The sequence below is a fragment of the Ostrinia furnacalis genome, unplaced genomic scaffold (genome assembly GCF_004193835.3).
Source record: "Ostrinia furnacalis isolate ACB-3 unplaced genomic scaffold, ASM419383v2 OfSCF6417, whole genome shotgun sequence".
In the NCBI taxonomy this organism is placed as follows: domain Eukaryota; kingdom Metazoa; phylum Arthropoda; class Insecta; order Lepidoptera; family Crambidae; genus Ostrinia; species Ostrinia furnacalis.
Window position 1 is genome coordinate 174308 of NW_021136656.1, and position 21801 is coordinate 196108.

The following is a 21801-nucleotide window of genomic DNA, read 5'->3' on the forward strand; positions in this document are numbered from 1 at the left end:
GGACTTTTACATAGTAAAGTATGTCAGTCCCATCATAACCTAATCGTAAACTAAATAACCAAAAAATTAAAAATAACTAAACAATAAAAAGAACGAGTAGCTGTCACTGGAGAATCATGGAAACCATGTCGCAAATAAGTTTAGCAGCATCTGATGAAGGGTTGGCTAAAATGCTTTGAAATACTCCTACATCGAGCGTTTTAAGATTTAGTTGACTCACCAATGACAGCCGCTCTCTTTGGTTCTTGACACATTCCGTCAACAAGTGCTGTACATCATCCGTTTTATCACAACACCTATCACAGTTTGGAGAGGTGGATTTTTTCATTAAGTAAGCGAACTTGTTAGATGGAATATGACCAGAACGAGGTCTATGTNGTATAGCTCGATAAGTTATAATAGTTACGCCACCATATCCGTCATCCCTATCGTTTCTATGAAAGTTGTACTCACTAAGATGGACAGATGATTCAGCCTCCAGCCAGGTCTCGCTTAGGATAGCCACATGGATTTTTTCTTGCCTTAAAAGTGCACCAAAACTAACTAATTTAGGTCTAATAGATTGAGAGTTCTATTGTAGTATATTAATCATAGGAGCCTTAGGTCTTTTATCCATAATTTAAATGTTTAAAAATAATAAATCTTATGCCTCTCCCTTACTAACTAGATTAATTAAATACATCTTGATTTCTTCTATAACTACTTTCACAAACGAGCTTATTTTTTCTTCCATACTACAGTCGCTAATAAATATATCTTTTAGTTTCAAGATAAACTTTTTAAACTCAAACTTTAAAATAGTCTCTTGTTTAGTCTTCTTCACGTTCTCTTGTTTGTTCTGATCCGTTGTTCTGTTAGGCAAAATTAATGATGGAATTTGTTCTTCCTGATTCTTTTTCTTCTTATGTTTCTTTTTAGATTTTTCTGGTTCATTGCGTGGATTTAATGTGTCAGTATCTTCTTCAAATTCTTGTGTACTATTCGATTGAGACATATTATTATAATCTTCATGTATATCTACTTGCGTTGCTAGTACGCTGCTGTACGTCTTGCTTTTATTCATTTCAGTAGTAAGGTTTGAATTTATGTTTGAGACAACTGTCGTTCTTTTTTCTTCAGCTTGGTCATGAAGGTAGAAATGAAGAGCTTTTCTATATGTCATATGTTGTTCCCGCATTATCTTTCTTATAATTTTTTCTTTCAAAAATATAGGGCAATTTACTATGTATCTACAATTTAATTCTACCCTATGGTTTTGGTACAATGGCAGTCTTTTCTGTGTTCGATAATGATATAAATAAATAGTCCAGCTACCTAAGACTAAATACTAAATTCCAAATATTCAAAAAAGGACCTTTGCTTTGCTTTGAAAATCTGAGGCTGACCTGTTAAAATGTAAAATTATAACAGGTTTAAAACATAGGGATTACACTATATTAATTGCGCACAGTCTTGTTTTGTGAATTTAAATAATTGAACAGTAATTTGAAGTAAAAGTGGAAAAATTTCCCTGTTCGCCCGCACTATAAATATTTCACTGAACATCACAAAAATCCCCGACGATGACGCGCTCAAGTGTTGCTGCGTGCACAATAATAATTTCCCCTCATTTGGGGTAAAAAATGTATGCAAAGAAATGTCCACCTATATGTATAATACCTACCACAACAAAATGGAGCCACATTCTCAAATATTATATTGTAGTATAGTGCCAAATTAAGTAAGTATTGTAAACTTTTAAGATGGCTACGATCGCACCTGTTTGCTTCTGTTTGAGTTTATTTTTATAGGTAGCAGTAAAATATGAGGTCATGATGATGAGATAGCTACGTAGAAAATTTAGAAAAAAAAAACAGTTTAAACTTTGTTGTTAGTTACTTTACAATAATTTATGACATGAATGAGACAATATCAACATCTAATAAAAACATAAATCCTCTTATACTTACCTAATTTATACCTACTGAGGTTGGATTGCTATCAATGTTTATTAACAAAATGTTGTGAGAATAAAACATATTAAAACACAATTTGTATGTATCTCAAGATTTTGAAAAAAAAATTAGGTCCTTGGAAGTGCCTGCAAGCATCGCAGCCCGCAAGACATCTTTGGCCAACTGCATTTTAAGTGAAAAGCTGCTTAAAACTATTTATTATTATATTATCATAGCTACCTACACTAATGATGTAATGATGAAAAATTTTCAAAAGTTAGAATTATCGCAAAAATGGGCAAACATAAAATAGATGCTTGCAACCCTGGAGTGTCGCGATAGAATTAGAGCTTACAGCCTAATAACGTTTACAATGGAATCTCAACCTTAATGCAGAAGGAATAAATATCATTATTCATTATCAATAAAACATCATTCAATCATTCATTGTTCTAGTTCACTCGTGTACTTGGATTGACTCTGTTATATACTTCCCCCTGTTATTCCATCCATCCATCAGTTCATTCAGTTCATAACCACTACGCGTATGTGTCGTTCTTTAATAGTGCTTTAGAATTGAAAATTGCTGAGATCCTGTTACTTTTGGAAACGTGAGAAGGTAAGGAAAGGAGGAACCTTTAGTGCTACCAATTATTTATTTACTACATTATAAATCCTATTTAATATTACCATTATTTATTGACCGGCAATTGTTGAGTTCTCGTTATTTATATAGTACATACCTACCTATTACCGAGAGAGTACTGAGAATGGTTTAGCTTAGCAATAACAACTACTCACATTCACATAATATGTATATTTGCTTGCATTCGTCATCCGGCTGCAACCTTGCCTTATTTCACTTATTTGTAACAAAGTGCATTGTAATTAGGAAACCTCCTTTTTATTGTACAACAATATCACTTTAATACCTACCCTGCTGCTTATTAATTGACAAATACCTACGTAGATATGCCGAAATATTTTAATATCTATTTTAGTTAGCACATTAATCTAAGGTTAGCACAGACATAGTAGGTACCTAAATGTTGCGATGCGATTTGGTCTTTATGGATTTGGTACGTTTGTGTTAGTTGCCTTGCCTATGTGTTGGTACGCGGTAGGCATGGAAATGATTGCTAATTTGTTATTTTTCGTTCATTTTCATTTTATGAAATGATGATTTTTATTCATGTGATTTCACATGTGAATTTCACAGGCAATGATTTTTATTCGCAGTGTTAAAATGTAGCTCTTTCATAATATAATGTGCTACTTTTAATGAAGTATGAATTATGATGAACGATTGCTAATTAGCTACCTATATTAATGTGACAATATCTATTTGATTTATGACGCACAACAAAAACAAACAGTTCCACAGCACTGTATGTATGCAACAATCAATAACCGCGCGACTAGTGAAAAATATTTCATTTCATTGTAAACAAATAACGAGCACGCTTATCTAATGAAATCACAGTGAATCATGACAAGGAAATCTAAATCTTTCACCTTTGAGTTTAAAGTTCAAATTTAAAATGCTCAGTGTCGTCCGTCATCACATCTCTCGTCCTTTTCTAACACGCACATGAACAAATCATTCCTTCTCACTCGCTCGGTCGCTTGGCAGAGCTGCGCTCGCCGCTCACGAACTTCGCTCGAATGAATGAATGAAATTCATAATGATTCGTGATTTCGTTGACTGTGAAAAAATGGCAGTCTATGTGACGTAAAATAGCAGGTGTGATTAATGAAATTCATTTCATATGATTTTTCATCTGCTATTCATAAAATGTTCCATGCCTATCCGTCATCACATCTCTCGTCCTTTTCTAACACGCACATGAACAAATCATTCCTTCTCACTCGCTCGGTCGCTTGGCAGAGCTGCGCTCGCCGCTCACGAACTTCGCTCGAATGAATGAATGAAATTCATAATGATTCGTGATTTCGTTGACTGTGTAAAAATAGCAGTCTATGTGATGTAAAATAGCAGGTGTTATTAATAAAATTCATTTCATATGATTTTTCATCTGCTATTCATGAAATGTTCCATGCCTATCCGTCATCACATCTCTCGTCCTTTTCTAACACGCACATGAACAAATCATTCCTTCTCACTCGCTCGGTCGCTTGGCAGAGCTGCGCTCGCCGCTCACGAACTTCGCTCGAATGAATGAATGAAATTCATAATGATTCGTGATTTCGTTGACTGTGAAAAAATAGCAGTCTATGTGATGTAAAATAGCAGGTGTTATTAATAAAATTCATTTCATATGATTTTTCATCTGCTATTCATGAAATGTTCCATGCCTAGTACGCGGGGAATACCCTAGTCTTCAATCCATGACCTTGCGCCGATCGCAGCATCGACCCAACTTGGTGCGTAATGTACCGCTCTGTCTGGTTGACAAAATTTCTTGCAATTGTAATATGTTAGTGCGTTAGTGTTTCTTATCATTATCACGTTGTTAATTTGTTTATAGATAAATATCGAGGCGATAAAAGGTCCTGGAAAGTATCTAGGTTATTAACTTGATAACATTAAATTGAAAAGTTGATTAGGTTATAGGTACCTAATGTAAATTATTTCAAACATGTAATAAAATTAAAGTATCTATAATACGTTATACATGTAAAAACGGTAATTTTGTTTTTCAGATTCCATTGTTGAACGATGGACGACGGACAACTAGATCCTGATACAGGTACCTACCTACCTAATTTAAAGTTTAAAAGTAAAATTTTATAAAAAAAAATAAAACCGACTCCAAAAAACCTACATTAAAAAGTAGAAAAATAATTACTAATAACCTACTTATTTNAAGTTTTTGTTCCAACTTTGCCCTCCATTTTTATCTTTAGCTTCATGGGAATACCCTAGTCTTCAATCCATGACCTTGCGCATATCGCAGCATCGCAGTCGACCCAACTTGGTGCGTAATGTACCGCTCTGTCTGGTTGACAAAATTCCTTGCAATTGTAATATGTTAGTGCGTTAGTGTTTCTTATCATTATGACATTGTTAATTTGTTTATAGATAAATATCGAGACGATAAAAAGTCCTGGAAAGTATCTAGGTTATTAACTTGATAACATTAAATTGAAAAGTTGATTAGGTTATAATGTAAATTATTTCAAATATGTAATAAAATTAAAGTATCTATAATACGTTATACATGTAAAAACGGTAATTTTGTTTTTCAGATTCCATTGTTGAACGATGGACGACGGACAACTAGATCTTGATACAGGTAGGTACCTACCTACTACCTAATTTAAAATTTTAAAGTTAAAATAACTGAAAATCCATGTAAATGAGATAACGGGTTTTATTCAATTAATAGTCTCACTAAACCGACTTCAAAAAATTATGTAAGTAAGTTAGGTAGGTATCAGGGATGTTGCGAATATCCGCATCCGCATCCGCAAATGCGGAGCATCCGCATAGATTTGGACATCCGCATCCGCAATGATCAAATGCGGATTTTATGCGGATGCGGATGTAAGACAAGTTACCACAAGCAAGAAATTGGGCACGGTCGAAGAATGGCGCGTGCTGTTCGCATTGACATTAACCAATGTAAACGAAAAAAATTGGTGACAAGATCCAACGGTTTGTTGTAAACTATCATTTGTTTCTTATAAATAAATCATTTAACGTGTTTGCGCCAGTGCCGGATTAAAACTACTTGATGCCCTAAGCGATCCACACCACACCCCACCATGGTAAGCTACTAGGAAACATAACCTATTTATTACACATTTATATGCGACTTCCAAGTTTTACGTGTCTTGAATTCGCGAAAATTTCTTTTTGGGATCTTTTTGGTGCCCCTCAAGACGTTGATGTTTTAAGCAATTGCTTAAGACATCAACGACTTAAGCAATTGCTTAATTTGCTTAAGGGTTTATCCGGTACTAGTTTTCGCTGTGGAATACTTATGGTATACATAGATACTTTGAGTGTTATTGTGATACATTTACATTGTGTGTAAATAATCGTTTATTGGGATTTTTTTATTATTGATCTATGCGTAGCTTATTAAAATCGCCAAGTAGGTAATAATACCACTAGGCTACAACGTTAAAAAACATTATGTAAAGTTTATCGTTTTAAGTATAACAAAACTCAATTTTTCCAGCGTTGTTCCCGACTCAAACTAATATGTAATTATTTTGAGTCAATGATAAGGCTGATTGTAAAAATTTAATTACTAATTTCGCAATTTCTTATGCTATTAATTTAATATACTTTTTATACAGTGTGAGTATTTTTATCGACAAAAAAGAGGTCAAAAAATTTTTGAGATTTTTTTTTAAAAAATTATAGAATTTTTTTTCTTCCAATTACTTCTCGTAAAGAAAACGTAATAACTTTTAAACTAAGAGGTATATCCTGTTAAAATAAAAACAGTAATAATGCTAAATAACAGGCGATACTAAAAAAATACATAAAATACCCAGAAAATGCCAACAAATTATAAAAAAATATACTTTTTGAAAGAAATCTGCGTATTATTCTCTATCGTATTACTTTTGTAAAACCAAAAATCGCATGTCTCTATCCTTATCACAACATTTGCTATGATCTTTTAAACAAAGGCATGTCACCACATTATTCTCCGCTACAGGTAGAGACAATTTTAATTTTAACTAAAATGCTTATTTTACTTCGAAATCTTTTGTTTTTATTTGAAATCTAACTTGTCCTTATCAAAATTACAATTCTAGAGCCACTTTCAGTTTCGTTGTTAGCGAAGCGTTGAATGGCGCGCCCGGAGAGGCTTAGTTCAAGCGACCATTGCAAACGTAGTGATAGGGATAGATACATGCGATTTTTGGTTTTAGAAAGGTGATACGATAAAGAATAACACAAAGTAATAAAAACCACCTGTTATGGGGGCATTATTTGGAAAAATTTATCAAATAACTAAAAAAAACACGAATTAAAATGCAGATTTTTCTCAAAATGTAACATTTTTAAATTATTTGTTGCCATTTCCTGAGTATTTTATGTATTTTTTTAGTATTGCTATTATTTAGCATTATTACAGTTTTTATTTTATCAGAATATATCTCTTAGTTTAAAAGTTATTACGTTTACAAGAAGTTGCTTTACAAGAAGTAATTGGAAGAATAAAAATTCTTTAATTTTTTTTTAAAAAGTATCAAAAAATTTTTACCTCTTTTTTGTCGATAAAAATAGGTCTAGTTTCACTTATATTCATATGTACACTTTATCGTGACTCACACTGTATAAGATTTTAAACATCCGCATCCGCATCCGCATCCGCGGATGTGAGCTTTCAAAAATCCGCATCCGCATCCGCGGATGTTAAAAAATCAGCATCCGCAACATCCCTAGTAGGTATACTAAATGGTTGAAAAATAATTAAATAAATAGGTATCCTGGATATTTTAAACTGCGCCTCTAGAGCCAAACTATGCAAAGCTTGTAAGGCTTTTTCTCGATAATTTTTCATGAATATTTAGAACATTGGTTCCCAAACTTATTTGAGACGCGCCCCCTTTCGACCATACAAAAAATTGCGCGCCCCCCATCCTCCAGTCAAGATTATTTAATTTTATTGGTCGTATCAGGCAGTCTGGAATGCATTTTCTCAGCAGTCGCAGGTTTTTTATACCTACTTATGTAGGTACACAAATGGCCCGCGCCCCCCTTTAAAGTTCTTTGCGCCTCCTCTAGGGGGCGCGCCCCCCACTTTGGGAACCAATGATTTAGAATATTTCGTGTCATTTGCGGCTGGGCGACATTGTATACGGTGCAATGATATTATATAAAATAGTTCTATAATATCATTGATACGGTGCCACCCGGTGGTAGTAACATTAATGTGCTTCTGCAGGTCCTCGTCTTCAAGGGCAGCCGTACCGACCTCCCCAGATGCGTGATCGTGGCCGTGGCCGTGGTCGTGGTTTTGGCCGGGGGCATCATAATCATGGCCCTCCAAACAACAACGATCGTATGCGTGATGCGCAACAACGCCAACAACCATCACTGCTTCAGAGAATTGCGCAGGCCGACTTAGGTATGTAACGCTTGGCAGTTTATTTTTACCCGACTGCGCCAGAAAGAGGGTTATGTTTTTCGAGTGTATGTAGGTATGATATTTCTTTGACACGGCCTACAGCCTAAACGGCTTGACCGATTTTAGCGTGAGAGGTGTCGTTAGATTCGTCTTAATAAAAGACACTGACACTGTCAATAAGACGAACCTAAGTAGAAATATTATTTTTCCAGGTAATATCAATCGTAATAGAGGACATGCATCCAACGCGAGACCCAATCAAGACTACCTGAATCAACAAAACAACCGAAACTACGACAACATGAACAATTGGCAAAGGAATAGGAGGCCAAATAACAATACTAGGGTCATGGGGTTTAAAACTTTAGAAGAAATTGCTATGGCTGACCCTGTGGACATCATTGCCAAAATAAATGAAAGAAAAGAGTCATTTGACAATCTTATAACAAAGACAGTAGACGCTGATGTGTTCGTGCTAACTGTCCAAGTCCTGGCAAAGATTAGTATGTCCTCATTTGATGAATTAAAGTTGAGAATACTGTTAGACGTTTGTCACTCTCAGTTTGTGATGTACCTTAGAGATTATCTAATTAATTTGCCGTACAGTGACGAGCATACCAGAAGGAGAAATCGCTTTTACTGGAACAATCAAGATGATTTCTGGAACAACCTGATAACATTTTGCGAATGCATTGTAAAAAAGGTGCCGTCAATCGCTTTGCAAAAATTAAGATCTCTAATTGAAGGGACATCAAAAAGCTGTCTGGAAAATTTAAAAGAAAGACACGGCTTCATTCTATCAGAGAGAAATAATAAAAGACTTCTTGATTTAAGAGAGAGTCTAACAACTGTAGAGAAGAACAAAGAGGTAAGTAGCTAAAAAGTTATGTTGCGTGTTTACTAAACTATGTACCTACTTCACTAACTTATTTATTACTTATTAAATACCTAACTAATAAAAAAAATTACACAAAAAAAAAAAGACTCAAAACCTAAAGCAAACTGTAATTAAATTATATTTAACGAAGCTGTGGATGTCGTAAGAGACCAAGAGACATACAGGCCTCCCCAGGCCGCCTCACCAAACGCCCTATTTGCCTGCTCCTGCAGTGCAGACCGAGCTAACTAAGCTTCTTCGAGCATCATGCGATTAAATTTATTTATTATAATAGCGCTTACTGTGTACTGTATTGAGTTGTTAATTATTTTAGGAAGAGAAAAAGGGTACTAAAGAGATAGCTCAAGATGGTCACGCAGACGAGCCCCCTGAGGACTTCAGGCAGCTGAGCGTGATACCGACCCGCGAAGACTTGCTGGACAAGCCGGCCTTCGTGCGCGCCAACGTGGTCCGCGGCGGGTACCGGGACGTCGACCACTACCTCGACGTGCAGTTCCGCCTCTTACGCGAGGACTGCTTCGGACCGCTCCGGGACGGACTCAGTACGTGCATACTACCCGTTCTCGCTAAGTTTGCCGGTCCGTGGAATGCGCGTCCCCTCTCCCAACCGCGATTAAACACAATTAATGTGTCTTATTTTACGCAAATACACAATTTTTATCAATATTAATAAATGAAAAATATTTTCAATATAGTTTGCTATAGTTATAGACGCTTCTCTTCGAGTGACGTCATATCGCTAGCGGCAAACTTATCGCGAACGGATAGTAACTCTTCTTAATAATATACTAAATTCTTTAATACATCTAAGTTCGGTTACCGCGTGCAGTTCCGCCTCTTACGCGAGGACTGCTTCGGACCGCTCCGGGACGGACTCAGTACGTGCATAACTCTTCTTCATATATGTACTAAGTACTTAAATAGGTAGGTACATCTAAGTTCTCTGCAGTTCTACCTCTTACCTAAGGAAATACTGCTTCAAGCCGCTCCGCGACGAACTCAGTATATAGGTACGTGCCTAAGGGAATTTTTATCATAATCACCAAATCCGCATTTTTTATATGTCATATTCATGTCATCGTCTGATGGTGGATAAAGGACTCTGCTGCTACTTGAAGTTAACAAAAACTGATATCTAAAAAAACATTTTTTTGTTACAGTGCAATACACAAACGATCCAAATCAAAAGCGATATGATAATATACGGTAAGTAAAGAATCGCGAGAACCTTCAGCAGAATTGTCATTTAAAATATTATGTATCAAACATATTTTTATGAGTACTTTTACGAACTGTCTCAGGGTATACCGCAACGTAAAATTCATTGGACCGTATATCTCGGCTACTAAAGCTGGAATGATGATACAACTAGATGAAAGCACGGTTAAGAAACAGAAGAGAATCAATTGGGCCTATAGTAAGCGATTCATATTCGGATCACTTTTGTTATTCACAAAGGATAACTGCGCTACTTTCATTGTCGCCACAATTTTAGATCGGGATGTAAAGTGTCTCTCTGAAGGAAAGGTGAGTTTTTTTTCTTTTCTTCAACTTTAAAAAGTAATGCCACAAATTACTTCTACACCTATAGTTGCAGTAGGTAGGTACTGGCTATTTTATGTTAATGACAATGTGTTGACGGCATAATATTAGGTAATACCTACTTATACCTATTTCAGATTCCAATTTCAATTGTCGAAAATAGAAATTTACTCACGACCGACAACATAAACAAAACCGATGATCCGTATGTTATGATTGAGAGTGAGGTTTATTTTGAACCATATTTACATGTTTTAAAAGCATTACAAGACCCTAACTTTGCGCAACACGTAGCTATGAGCAAGTATGTCGTGAAGGTAGATGTAAGTACAGTACCTTAACTGAAATAATTACTAAATACCTATTTACATTTTATTTTACTTTATACAATTGTATTGTTTATTGAATATACTTTTTTAATTATTACAGCCAATACCTTACCCGCCGAAATATTTACAACTTAAAGATTCTATATACGAAGTTGAAACTCAGCTGTCACTAAGCACAAAGTTTAGAGTTTTACAAGAGAACACTTGGCCTACTCAAGAAGATTTAGGTTTAAATGAAAGCCAGTACGAAGCTTATAAGCTTGCCCTTACGCATGAGTTTGCGGTGATTCAGGGTCCTCCAGGTACTGGAAAAACCTACTTGGGTGTTAAAGTAGCTCAGACTTTGCTTGAAAATCTTCAGACTGACCGCAGGTTCTGCCTGATGCTGGTTATATGCTATACAAACCATGCATTAGATCAATTCCTGGAACATATTCTAAAAGTGACAGATTCGATTGTTCGTATTGGAGGTCAATCAAAAAATGAAGCGATGGAAAAAATATCACTTAACAATCTCCGGCGAACAAAAAAACCATGCCAAGCTACTAACTTGTTCCAAAACGAAAAGCGTAACTTGAAGTTAATTATGTCGAAACTACTAGGAGCTCAGAAACAAATCGATTCCTTGAGCAACGGTATATTAACGTTCGGCAGTATGTCAGAATACGTTCCAGAAGTAGAGCAATTAAGAATTTATTACGAGGGTCACAGAAATAGAACTGATAACGACGTGCTGATGAATTGGTTATTTGAAAATGCAACTTGTGATGATGATAATGCAGTTATTTTGGAAAAAATCTTCCAAGAAAACGAAGTATTTGTAAATACACCAGCCAATTTCGAAGAGGAAATGAATGAAAGAACTGAAACAATCTTTGACGATCTTTTAAAAGAAATCGATATAAATGGTGTCGATGTGAAAACTTCATTCATGTTGAATGATGCTGAACTAAAAATACAACAATGGAAACAAATGTACAAGGTAACTGAAAATATACAACTGAGGCAACGGCTGGAAATCGATATGTGTAATATTTACAGATTGAAAACTGTGTTTATGGTACGTTTAATAGCCTTATATTATTATTAATAAATAATATAATAGTTAGGTAAATATAGTATTTCAAAACATAAACTAAGTATTTTTGCAGGAAATGCGAGAAAGATACCGGGTTCGAGGGGTACCGCGTACAGTAAGACCAGGAGAAAATTTAAGAGTATTATCAAATTTAGATCGATGGTCCGTCTACTTCACTTGGGCCAACACAGCTATAAATCAAATTAGAGAACTAATCGCACCATTGCATGTAAGTACAATGAGTGACTTAATGTGACTCTTAACTCGCTGTGATTCGCTGTGTGAGCATATTATTCTTGCCCTACATAATTATAATTCAGTAGGTTCGTTCGTTTCAGTTCNCCAAATGACGTCCACTGCTGGACAAAGGCCTCCCCCAAGGTTTTCCACAATGAACGGTCCTGCGCTGCCCGCATCCAGGCTCTTCCCGCGACCTTTACCAGATCGTCGGTCCACCTAGTAGGAGGCCTGCCCACGCTACGTTTTCCAGCCCGTGGTCGCCACTCGAGAACTTTCCTGCCCCAACGGCCATCGTCTCTACGAGCTATGTGCCCCGCCCACTGCCACTTGATTTTAGCAATTCTGCGAGCTATGTCGGTTACTTTGGTTCTCCTACGGATCTCCTCATTTCTGATTCGATCACGCAGGGAAACTCCGAGCATAGCCCGCTCCATCGCCCTTTGGGTGACCTTGAGCCTTCTTATGAGGCCCATAGTAAGCGACCACGTTTCGGATCCATATGTCAACACTGGCAACACACACTGCTCGAAGACTTTCGTCTTGAATTCAGTAGGTAGATAACAGTAACACTAGTGCCAAATATTCGTGGTAGTCAACGTACAACGTTGTAACTAAGTACCGCAAATTTTGTAGTCTTTCGTCTATTATTTGGTAAAGTAAGGTTTCTTGAGAGACTTCCGCCCGTGGCCCGACAAACTTTCACAACCTAAGCTTAAACCCATACAAATTTAACCCTATTTAGTAACAAATGTAACAATTGTTGGATTTCAGGCGGAAATGGAGGCTGCCTCAGTAGCATACGAAGAGGCAAGGATGAATTTAGACCTTGTTATGCTTCGTGGCGTCAAAGTAGTCGGCATGACAACAAGTGGTGCTGCTCGGTTAAGAAAATTACTAACAGCTCTTGCACCCCCTATAGGTCAGTCATTTTAAGATAAAATAGTAGGTATCTCTAGCACGAAAAACGTTCAACATCGAATCGATTTTTAGTTTGAAAACTTAAACAGCGCCCCATGAATGTGACGTAAATCGTAAAGTGAACTAGTATGTATGAGAGTATGAGAAATGATAGCACGAAACTATTTTGACAATCGAGATCGTCACATTATCGTTGAATTCGAAGGCTGGGTATCGATTTTTGTTGATTAACGATTCGAAATCGAAAGTTTTTCGCGCTAGAGATAAGTACAGCACCGTTTGAACTTTTGGAAATAACGGAGGCAATTTAGTAGGTATTCAGAATAAATTCAGGCTCCGATAGGCAGTTTGTTTGTGGGGAATCGTATTTTAATGATTAAGTATAAAAGTACCACTTCTCTTGTAGAACTGCCTCTTCATAAATTCAAATTACAAATTATGAAAACCTTATGCCATCAATATATTTGCGACTTATGCGTCCTGAAAAGATCCACAACTAGACAAAGGCCTCTGCTAAGGATCTCCACAACCGTCAGTCCGGTTCCATCAGTGTGCATCCCGCGACCTTCGCTAGAGCGCCTACATTTCATCTTCCAGTCTGTGATCGCCACTCGAAAACTTTTCTGTCCTAACGACCTTCAGTTCTACGAGGCATGTGCTGCCGTGAACATAGACTAACAAATAGAGCACAGACAGTCTTCACAAAAAAATGATGTAAAATCATTTAACGTTATGTATAACAAAACAATAACATTATGGCTTTCTTTTTCTCATAATTCACAGTTATCGTGGAAGAAGCTGCAGAAGTTTTAGAACAGCATATCGTCACCTCCTTGACAAAGGATTGCGAGCACCTTATACTCATAGGTAAATATTGTTATAAATCATTATAATTAGGCCATTTAGGCCACATTTGTTTTAAATAGTTATCTAGATTTGGCCGTACAAACCCAATAAGTAATGTTACCTATCTATAAAATCAACCTACTTAATTGTAATTGCCTGGAATAATTTGGATATTTACCTAATGTCTAGAAAATTAAGAATCTGCACCGCTAAATCTGTCGTTATGCATTTTGTCCGTAGGTGATCACCAACAGCTGCGTCCCTCGGCAGCGTATATGAAGTTAGCGAAGCACTACGACATCGAAGTGTCATTGTTTGAACGAATGATCTGGAACAACATGCACAGCCGGCGACTGAGCGTCCAGCACCGCATGCGGCCCGAGATCGCGGCTCTCATCTCGCCGCACATTTACCCCGACTTGGCGAACCACCCATCGGTCGAGGCTTTCCCACACGTGCGAGGGATCACTGCCAATATGTTCTTCTACTCGCATAACTTTAAAGAAGAAGTAAGTGTGTAGGGACGGTCACAAGAGACTCAATCTTCATCGGTCTTACTACTAACACATACATTACTTGCAATAGCTGACGATCAACAGAAAATCTATCTACCATCTACCAGTCACAAACATTTCCTACCTAACTGCAAATTAATAGGCTTAATTATTATTATTGTTCAAAGAAAGTAATCCATTCCCCCATTTTCCTGCGTCCTACGACGCACATGATCGATACTATCCCATCGGATGTATTTTCAGGCAGTAGATGACAGCTCCAGCCGATCGAATCAAAAAGAAGCGGACTTGACCCTGGGCGTAGCCAACTACCTGATGCAGCAAGGCTACGAGCCCGAAGATGTCACCATTCTGAGTGCCTACTCTGGACAGATGTTTTATATGAGAAAAGTATGTTGCGAAACCTGAGGAGCTTTTTCAATATACATTTTTACTTCACAATTTTAAAACACCCAACAAAGTTGTATCATAACCTGAGTTGTGACTTTTATCTATGAACCGGTGGGCCGTGGACCACTGGTGGTCCCTAGAGGCATTCCAAGTGGTCCACGAAGACATCGTAATAAACAAGTGATGTGACGTGATGAGTCGAATCAACACAACTCAAACGGCGCACAGTGGACGAGAAATCGACCTCCCCTTTCATAGATTTTGAAAAAAATATGTGGTCCCTGACAAGACAGAAATTTGGTAAAATGGTCCCTCGTGACATAAAGGTTAAGAACCACTGATCTATGTAGATAGGATAGGCACTACGATTTATTTCTATTGTTTTTATTACAGCAACGCGGAAAATATGCTTTCCTGAACAAAGTGAAGATAACAGTTGTTGACAATTATCAAGGGGAAGAATCCAAAATCATTCTTTTATCGTTAGTGCGAAATAATGACGAGAATAGAATTGGATTTCTTGGCACAGAGAACAGAATTTGTGTTGCACTATCAAGAGCTAAAGAAGGTTCGTTTTTCATTTACATTTTTACATCCAGCAATTACTCTACCTAAATAGTTACTTAGTTATAGATTTATATAATAAATAACTAGGTATTTTGTGATAGAAATGCATTTTAAATAAGCTTATGTTTTTGTAGGTTTCTACATTTTCGGAAACATTGACATCCTAAAAGCGAATTCTCCTTTATGGACAAAGATTGCAACAACATTGGAAAAAAATGGTCTACTAGGCACCAGCCTCAAACTAAAATGTGAAAACCACCCAGACCAAATTACGACTGTAAGTGCCTATAATGTTTATAAATAATAATATAATTAATCCATTCCAACCAAAAATGCATAGTAAACGTTAAACATAGAGCCTACTCTTTTTTTTAAGTCTGTTAAAAATTACTTGCAACAGGGCCTAGACAAAGTACCATTTAATTTTGTGACAGTTTTAATTTCGAAATCGGTATACAGAGTGAAGTAACTTCATCCAAAAAACGCTGGAGCGATATATGTATTATGTCAATTCGGAATTACGACTGTCCTGTTTGCACCCTAATCCAAACTGAAAACCTGTCCATAAGGCTCTGAAAGGATTTAACACAACTACCTACATAATACAGATTGTATAATTTTCATAGTATTCCGGTAACCCAAAATGGAGAAAAATATATTCAAGGGAGACCGAACCGGAGACGAAAATTTCTATTAATCGTGCATGTTATGGAACGCCGTAGGTATAAAGACCGTTACTTAAAATATTTTTAATTTTAATCAGATCTCAACGGAGAAAGACTTCGAAAAGGTACCCGAAGGTGGATGCCGGCTAATGTGCAACAAGAACCTGCCAGAATGTGGCCACCGATGTCCTCGCATCTGTCATGCTTATGACCGAGGACATACCGATGTTCATTGTTCATTGGATTGTGAAAGGTTTGTTTCCATGATGTGTGACTACTTATGTGCACGGAGATATCTGCTGCTGTTAAACATTTTTTAAATGAATGTACCTACCTATTTTTTTCCAGAATAATCTGCGAACTAGGTCACGTGTGTCCACTGAAATGCGCAGTCAAGTGTCGGCCTTGCAAACAGCCAGTGGTGAAGACACTGCCCTGTGGACACAAGCAAACCGTGCATTGCCACCTTGAACCCAATGATCCTGCCGTTAAGTGCAATACCACAGTCACTGTGCAGCTGCCCAACTGTGGCCATGAGGTAATTTTTTTGTTATGAGTATTGCCTTGAAAAAGCTATATAAATGGCTTTTGATCGAGTCAAATCTAAAATGATCATAGTGGTAACACTATGATCTTCCGTGATCCTGCTCGATTTTGGTATGCATTCTTATCTATCTTCTAATTGAGAAGGTGGACCACTACCTATTTCGCATCAAATCAAAATTACCAATTTTAAGATGTAAAATATTTATTCGCTATGCTTTGACTTTAAAATTGGAAGTTAAATCACATTTGTGGATTGGGTTGCAGGCGAAGAAGCCGTGTCATATGGATATAAAGAAGGTGCAGTGTTTGGTGCCGTGCGAGGCTCGCGTGCAGAAGTGCGGCCATCAGTGTCGTCGCACCTGCCACGTCACCGATGACCCCGAACACGAGAAGGTAAGTCCGTATATCTTCTTTTAGATATAACTTACATTTAGGGTAAACTTCCAGGTATTGGACGCTACCACACAGTCGTTAGAACCGATAGAGTCGTTAGGGTTAAAGCAACTGATCAGTTGCAGTGATCCCGTTAAGAAAACTTTATTATTATGGTTTTATGTCGAATTACTGAAAATTTAAATAACCTATTTGTTTAAGTAAATGAATCTCTAATTCTTTATATCCCTTGGTTGCGTTGCGTCATAACTTGTGAACAACTTTACTGATTTATTTTCTATTTTTTTTAATTTTCTGATACTTTCACCATCATGAAAGTATAATATGATGATACTTTACGAAAACATAAGTTAAGAAAATTGCGCAGAAAATTGGAGAGGTAATTTTCGAATACAATTTATATCAGTCTGTATACATATAACAAGCTATTTTTGTTTAATAATCCTTTTTGCCATCAGTATATCTGCGTGAAACCTTGCGCTAAATCGAAAAAAGGCTGTACGGCAAACCTTGTGGGCGACTTAGGTGATCATCAGTGCCTCAAGTTGTGCCACGAACCATGTGATAATTGCAATGTTGAGGTAAGCATCGCTTTATTTCACGTAAGTAGGTAGTAAGCAGGACACTTACAACCGTTGTTGTAAAATCTTTCACCCCAGATTCGAAAAGATCCCCGAATTAATTTCAAATGATAAACTCTCTAATTAAAAATATTTCTCTTTCTGAATTTCTGAAATCACTACTTAGTAGTTTAATAAGAATCTGCAATATTTTTCTGCTTCAAGGTCAATAAGAAAAGATCGAAGTGCAAACATTCCGATCGCGTCGCATGTTGCAAAGACGTGGATGAGGACGCTTGCAAGAAGAAATGCGCGCGCGTTCTGCCTTGCTTACATTTCTGTAAGAAGAAGTGCTACGAGAAATGTGGCGATTGTGACCAGAAGGTTAGTAATATTTTATAAAACTTTGGAGTCAATGATTAAAGTTTTCGAGGTTTAGGAGGTAATTATGTAGGTACCTATGTATGTCTAAAAAGTAATATCTAGAAACACACAACATAATGAACTAGATACAGTGATATCAGCTGTCTAGGTACTTAGTAGCAATAAATTGTATGCTTTATGATGACAATATTCAGCTAACCTATTCAACAGCATAGGTAGGTAAACCAGATGCTTACTTAGTAAAATAGTAATACCTTTATCCTTCACCGCTTACTAAGGTCGGTATCGCCATGTCGACATGAATTGAATAGTAATAATACTTACGGACCCAAGATAATGAAATGCTACAATAATTAATGTAGAGCAATGGTAATAATAGCACTGGTCTCACTTGCAGGTTAAGAAAGTAATACCAGAATGTGGACATACCGTTGAGGTCGAGTGCAGGGTTGAAGTTACCCGGGAGATGTGCAGGGAGGCTTGCCAGAGACAGCTGTCCTGCGGCCACGCGTGCCGCGGCCGCTGCGACCAGCCCTGTGATGCCAAAAAGTGCACCGAAATCATTCCGAAGCAGTTCAACTCTCTTTGCGGACACAAGGTCGCGTTGCCTTGCAACGTTTGGCAAACTTCTGGTAATTATTTAACGAATTATTAAAATAATAATCAGGCCCAATTCGCAGTTCAAGTCACACATATGTTGTCAATTTTGTAAATACCTATGTAGGTACTTAGCTTTGTCCAGTTTATATTAGCGCAGGCTGTAGAACACATCCCTAAATGGTAGCTCCCACAGGTTTTAGGTAGGTATTTTTATAATTATGCCGTTTGTTCGCAAGTATGTAAATCTTCAAACCTTTTTGTAATGTGCAAAGTGTTTAAGCGTTAACCATTTATTGATCCAGTCAAAGATGGGAAAGTTGACTCAAAATTGGTACTGGAGCACTGCAACGCGCCTTGCACGTCCGAGCTGGCGTGCGGCCACGCGTGCGCCGGGAGCTGCGCGCGCTGCCGCCAGGGCCGCCTGCACGCGCCCTGCACGCAGCGCTGCCACGTCGACATCATCTGCGGACATCAGTAAGTCCACATTCTAGAACATTGGTTCCCAAAGTAAGAAAGAAATAGAATTTATTGAACACAGTAAGCACAAATATAAACAATAACAACACAAAACTAATATATAAAAAATAGTGGGCCACTGTGTCAATAGGCTCCCGCTCAGCATTTATCCTGACATGCTCGTGAGGGCATGTCAAGAAGCTGGACTTCCGCGGGAGCCCTTGTTGTGGCTTCGCGCAGGGGCAGCCTTGTTGGGGGGCGCGCCCCCCGGGGGAGGCGCTAAGACCTTTAAAGGAGGGCGCGGGCCATCTGTGTACTTAAGTATAAAAAACCTGCGACCGCTGAGAGAATGCATTCCAGACTGCTCGATACGACCAATAAATAATTTGATCTTGACTGGAAGAGGGGGCGCGGAATGGTCGAAAGGGGGCGCGTCTCAAATAAGTTTGGGAACCAATGCTCTAGAACAAGGATGGGTCTCTTGGGGTTGGTAAATTATGCACCTAACTAAAGTCTATAAGTTCATCACAATTGGGTCTGAACTACCGTGTGCGTAGGTAGTAGACAGCAATTTAGGAAGATAATAATCTAGTTCTTTTCTTATGAGTATTTTGTTTAATTGTACACCTAATCCATATCTTCAATGAAATATTTTACTAATAATATGCCTATTGTATTCAGCATAATACATTTCATAAATACTTACAGATGTGAAGAGCCGTGCAATCAAGTGTGCCCGCCGTGCAAGAAACGTTGCGAAGTGAGATGCCCACATACTAGGTGCGCCGGCGTCTGCGGGGCTCCATGTGTTCCGTGTAAGGTAGGTCAACTTCCGAAATATAATGTATTTAGAGTAAAGAATCAGCCCTACCATAACAATTGGTCGGCCACCAAATCCGATAAGACGCTAAGCGACAAGACTTCGTTACTTTCTGTCCTGAGTTTTTTAAATTTAAATCCTACTAGAAGTTAAAGGTGGTGTTCTTTCTGTTTCTAGGAAAAATGCAAAAGGCAATGTAGACATGGTGCTTGTGAAAATTTATGTGGCGATCCATGTAGCCGGCCGCCCTGCGACGAACCTTGTGGCAAACTCCTCAAGTGCAGACATCCTTGCCGCGGGCTCTGCGGCGAACCCTGTCCCGACATTTGCAAAATCTGTCGCCCCGACGAGTTCCCCACGGACTTCCTTGGCGATGACTTCGATGACGATGCCAAGTAAGTTACTCACATTACCATATTAATTTTAAACTTGCTATATTACTATTTGCTATAAGTGAAAAAAATTAAGTCGTAAAAATATTCAAGAATCGTTCAAGAAAAAATTTTTTTACATTCCAGATTTATACAACTACAAGACTGCTCACATATCATGGCAGTAGAGGATGCTGACAATCTCATGCAAGGCGACAAGGAGACCATTACAATCCGTGCGTGTCCATTCTGTCGCAAACCTATTATTAACACATACCGGTATAAAGACCTTGTAAACGAAATGTACAGGACTGAGATCAATCCTATTAAAGAAAGGGTATACGGAACACAGGAGAATGTGAAAAACAAACAAAGAGAGCTGATTGGAGCTTTAAGTGCATTCAAAATAACGCACGTGAAACATTGCAGTGGTAAGTACTTATGGCAGANACTACAGCTCGGTGATAGCCGAACGGTGAAGGGGTCGGTGTGGCCGACTCAAGATACGAAGAACGCGGGTTCGAATCCCACCGCCGCTCGACTATTGTGGTGAGCCCACTCGTAACACAAGCTTATTTAGCTTACCACGAGGGGCTAATGGGACTATTAGTAATTTGGGCAATACAAATTGGTAATAATCTTTTAAAAAAGTACTTATGGCAGAACTTTATGCAAATGCAATGCTGTAACTCGTAGTTTACATAATTAATTCCTATTTTGATTATTTGCATTAATTTACAGATAATGAACATTTTCAAAAAGCGCTCAACAGATTAGAAATCGTTATTAAAAAGCAAAGTAAAAAAATATCACTGGTGCAGCTTGAAATGCATTTTCTGTATTTGAACTTGATGGGTGTGATCGGAGAGAAGATAAATAAATATACAGAAATAAATAAAAACCATCCTCAGATTTTTCAACAGGAATTTGACGAACACATAAAAATTTTATGCGAAATGCTTATTGCCAACATACAGAAGATAAGTCAACAACAGCAACAAGACATACACAATGAGATCAAACGTGCTAATTCGATTTTACAGCTCTGTAAAATATATAATCATGATGGCTACAAGACCGTTAAACATGATCCAAAGGTAGTTAATGCGGCCACAACAGCAAACACCATTGTCTTCACCTGGAAAGTTTATGAAGAAAGTGCAGTCATAGCTGCACTTCTAAAACTGCAGGAAGCAGTTAAGCTTAGTGATATTGTGAAAAAAGAACGAGAAATGATAGTGAGAGCCGTGGGTCTCAGACAGGGGCATTGGTTTAAATGTCCCAATGGTCATTTCTATTGTATTGGCGAATGTGGTGGAGCCATGCAAGTCGGTAAATGTATCGAGTGTGGAGCTCAAATAGGTGGGCAAAGCCACCGGCTATTATCAGATAACAGGCTTGCGCGTGAAATGGACGAAGCATCATACGCGGCTTGGTCTGATACGGCTAACAACATGGCTAATTTCGACTTAAATGTTTTGTAATTTTGGGCTACTTATCATTTAACCTTTACAAAACTTAAAGATAAGTAGGTACTTAGTTATTACTCACAAAAATTAATTATTTATGTTGATGCAAATTCCTACTTTTTTATACTGCAAAATATTTTTTAAGGGTGTTCCCTTGTTGTTTCATTTACTTCATTAGGTGTACCTATTGAAAATCCTAGACCTTTTGACATGGGTCTAGAGTG

At 37.6% G+C, this 21801-nt stretch overlaps 1 protein-coding gene across 4 annotated transcripts; it reads left to right on the forward strand.

Moving 5' to 3' along the window:
- The first annotated feature begins 2444 nt into the window (after positions 1-2444).
- On the forward strand, positions 2445-21649 carry LOC114362340 (NFX1-type zinc finger-containing protein 1-like). 4 transcript variants are annotated; one of them, XM_028317694.1, is made up of 27 exons: positions 2445-2553; positions 4599-4645; positions 7808-7990; positions 8203-8858; positions 9202-9430; positions 10049-10094; positions 10190-10415; positions 10568-10753; positions 10860-11819; positions 11911-12066; positions 12849-12996; positions 13779-13862; positions 14082-14350; positions 14600-14746; positions 15140-15314; positions 15448-15590; positions 16077-16231; positions 16327-16516; positions 16789-16917; positions 17376-17498; positions 17703-17861; positions 18259-18493; positions 18764-18935; positions 19626-19737; positions 19915-20132; positions 20256-20539; positions 20850-21649. In XM_028317694.1, the coding sequence occupies exons 2-27, from the start codon at positions 4615-4617 to the stop codon at positions 21590-21592; spliced, it is 6159 nt and encodes a 2052-aa protein (XP_028173495.1). In that variant the 5' UTR covers positions 2445-2553; positions 4599-4614; the 3' UTR covers positions 21593-21649. The 4 variants fall into 4 exon arrangements, with proteins under 4 accessions (XP_028173495.1, XP_028173496.1, XP_028173497.1 ...); XM_028317695.1 differs by lacking the exon at positions 2445-2553 and adding an exon at positions 4297-4319; XM_028317696.1 differs by lacking the exon at positions 2445-2553 and adding an exon at positions 4366-4445.
- The last annotated feature ends 152 nt before the right edge of the window (positions 21650-21801 follow it).

What these genes read in the sequence shown, in the direction of transcription:
- LOC114362340 (XM_028317694.1), top strand. Translation starts at nt 4,615, where the DNA reads ATGGACGACGGACAACTAGATCCTGATACAG. An exon ending in CTGTAGAGAAGAACAAAGAG is followed by an intron (nt 8,859 to 9,201) that starts GTAAGTAGCTAA and finishes TAATTATTTTAG; the next exon opens with GAAGAGAAAAAGGGTACTAA. An exon ending in ACCCAGACCAAATTACGACT is followed by an intron (nt 15,591 to 16,076) that starts GTAAGTGCCTAT and finishes AATTTTAATCAG; the next exon opens with ATCTCAACGGAGAAAGACTT.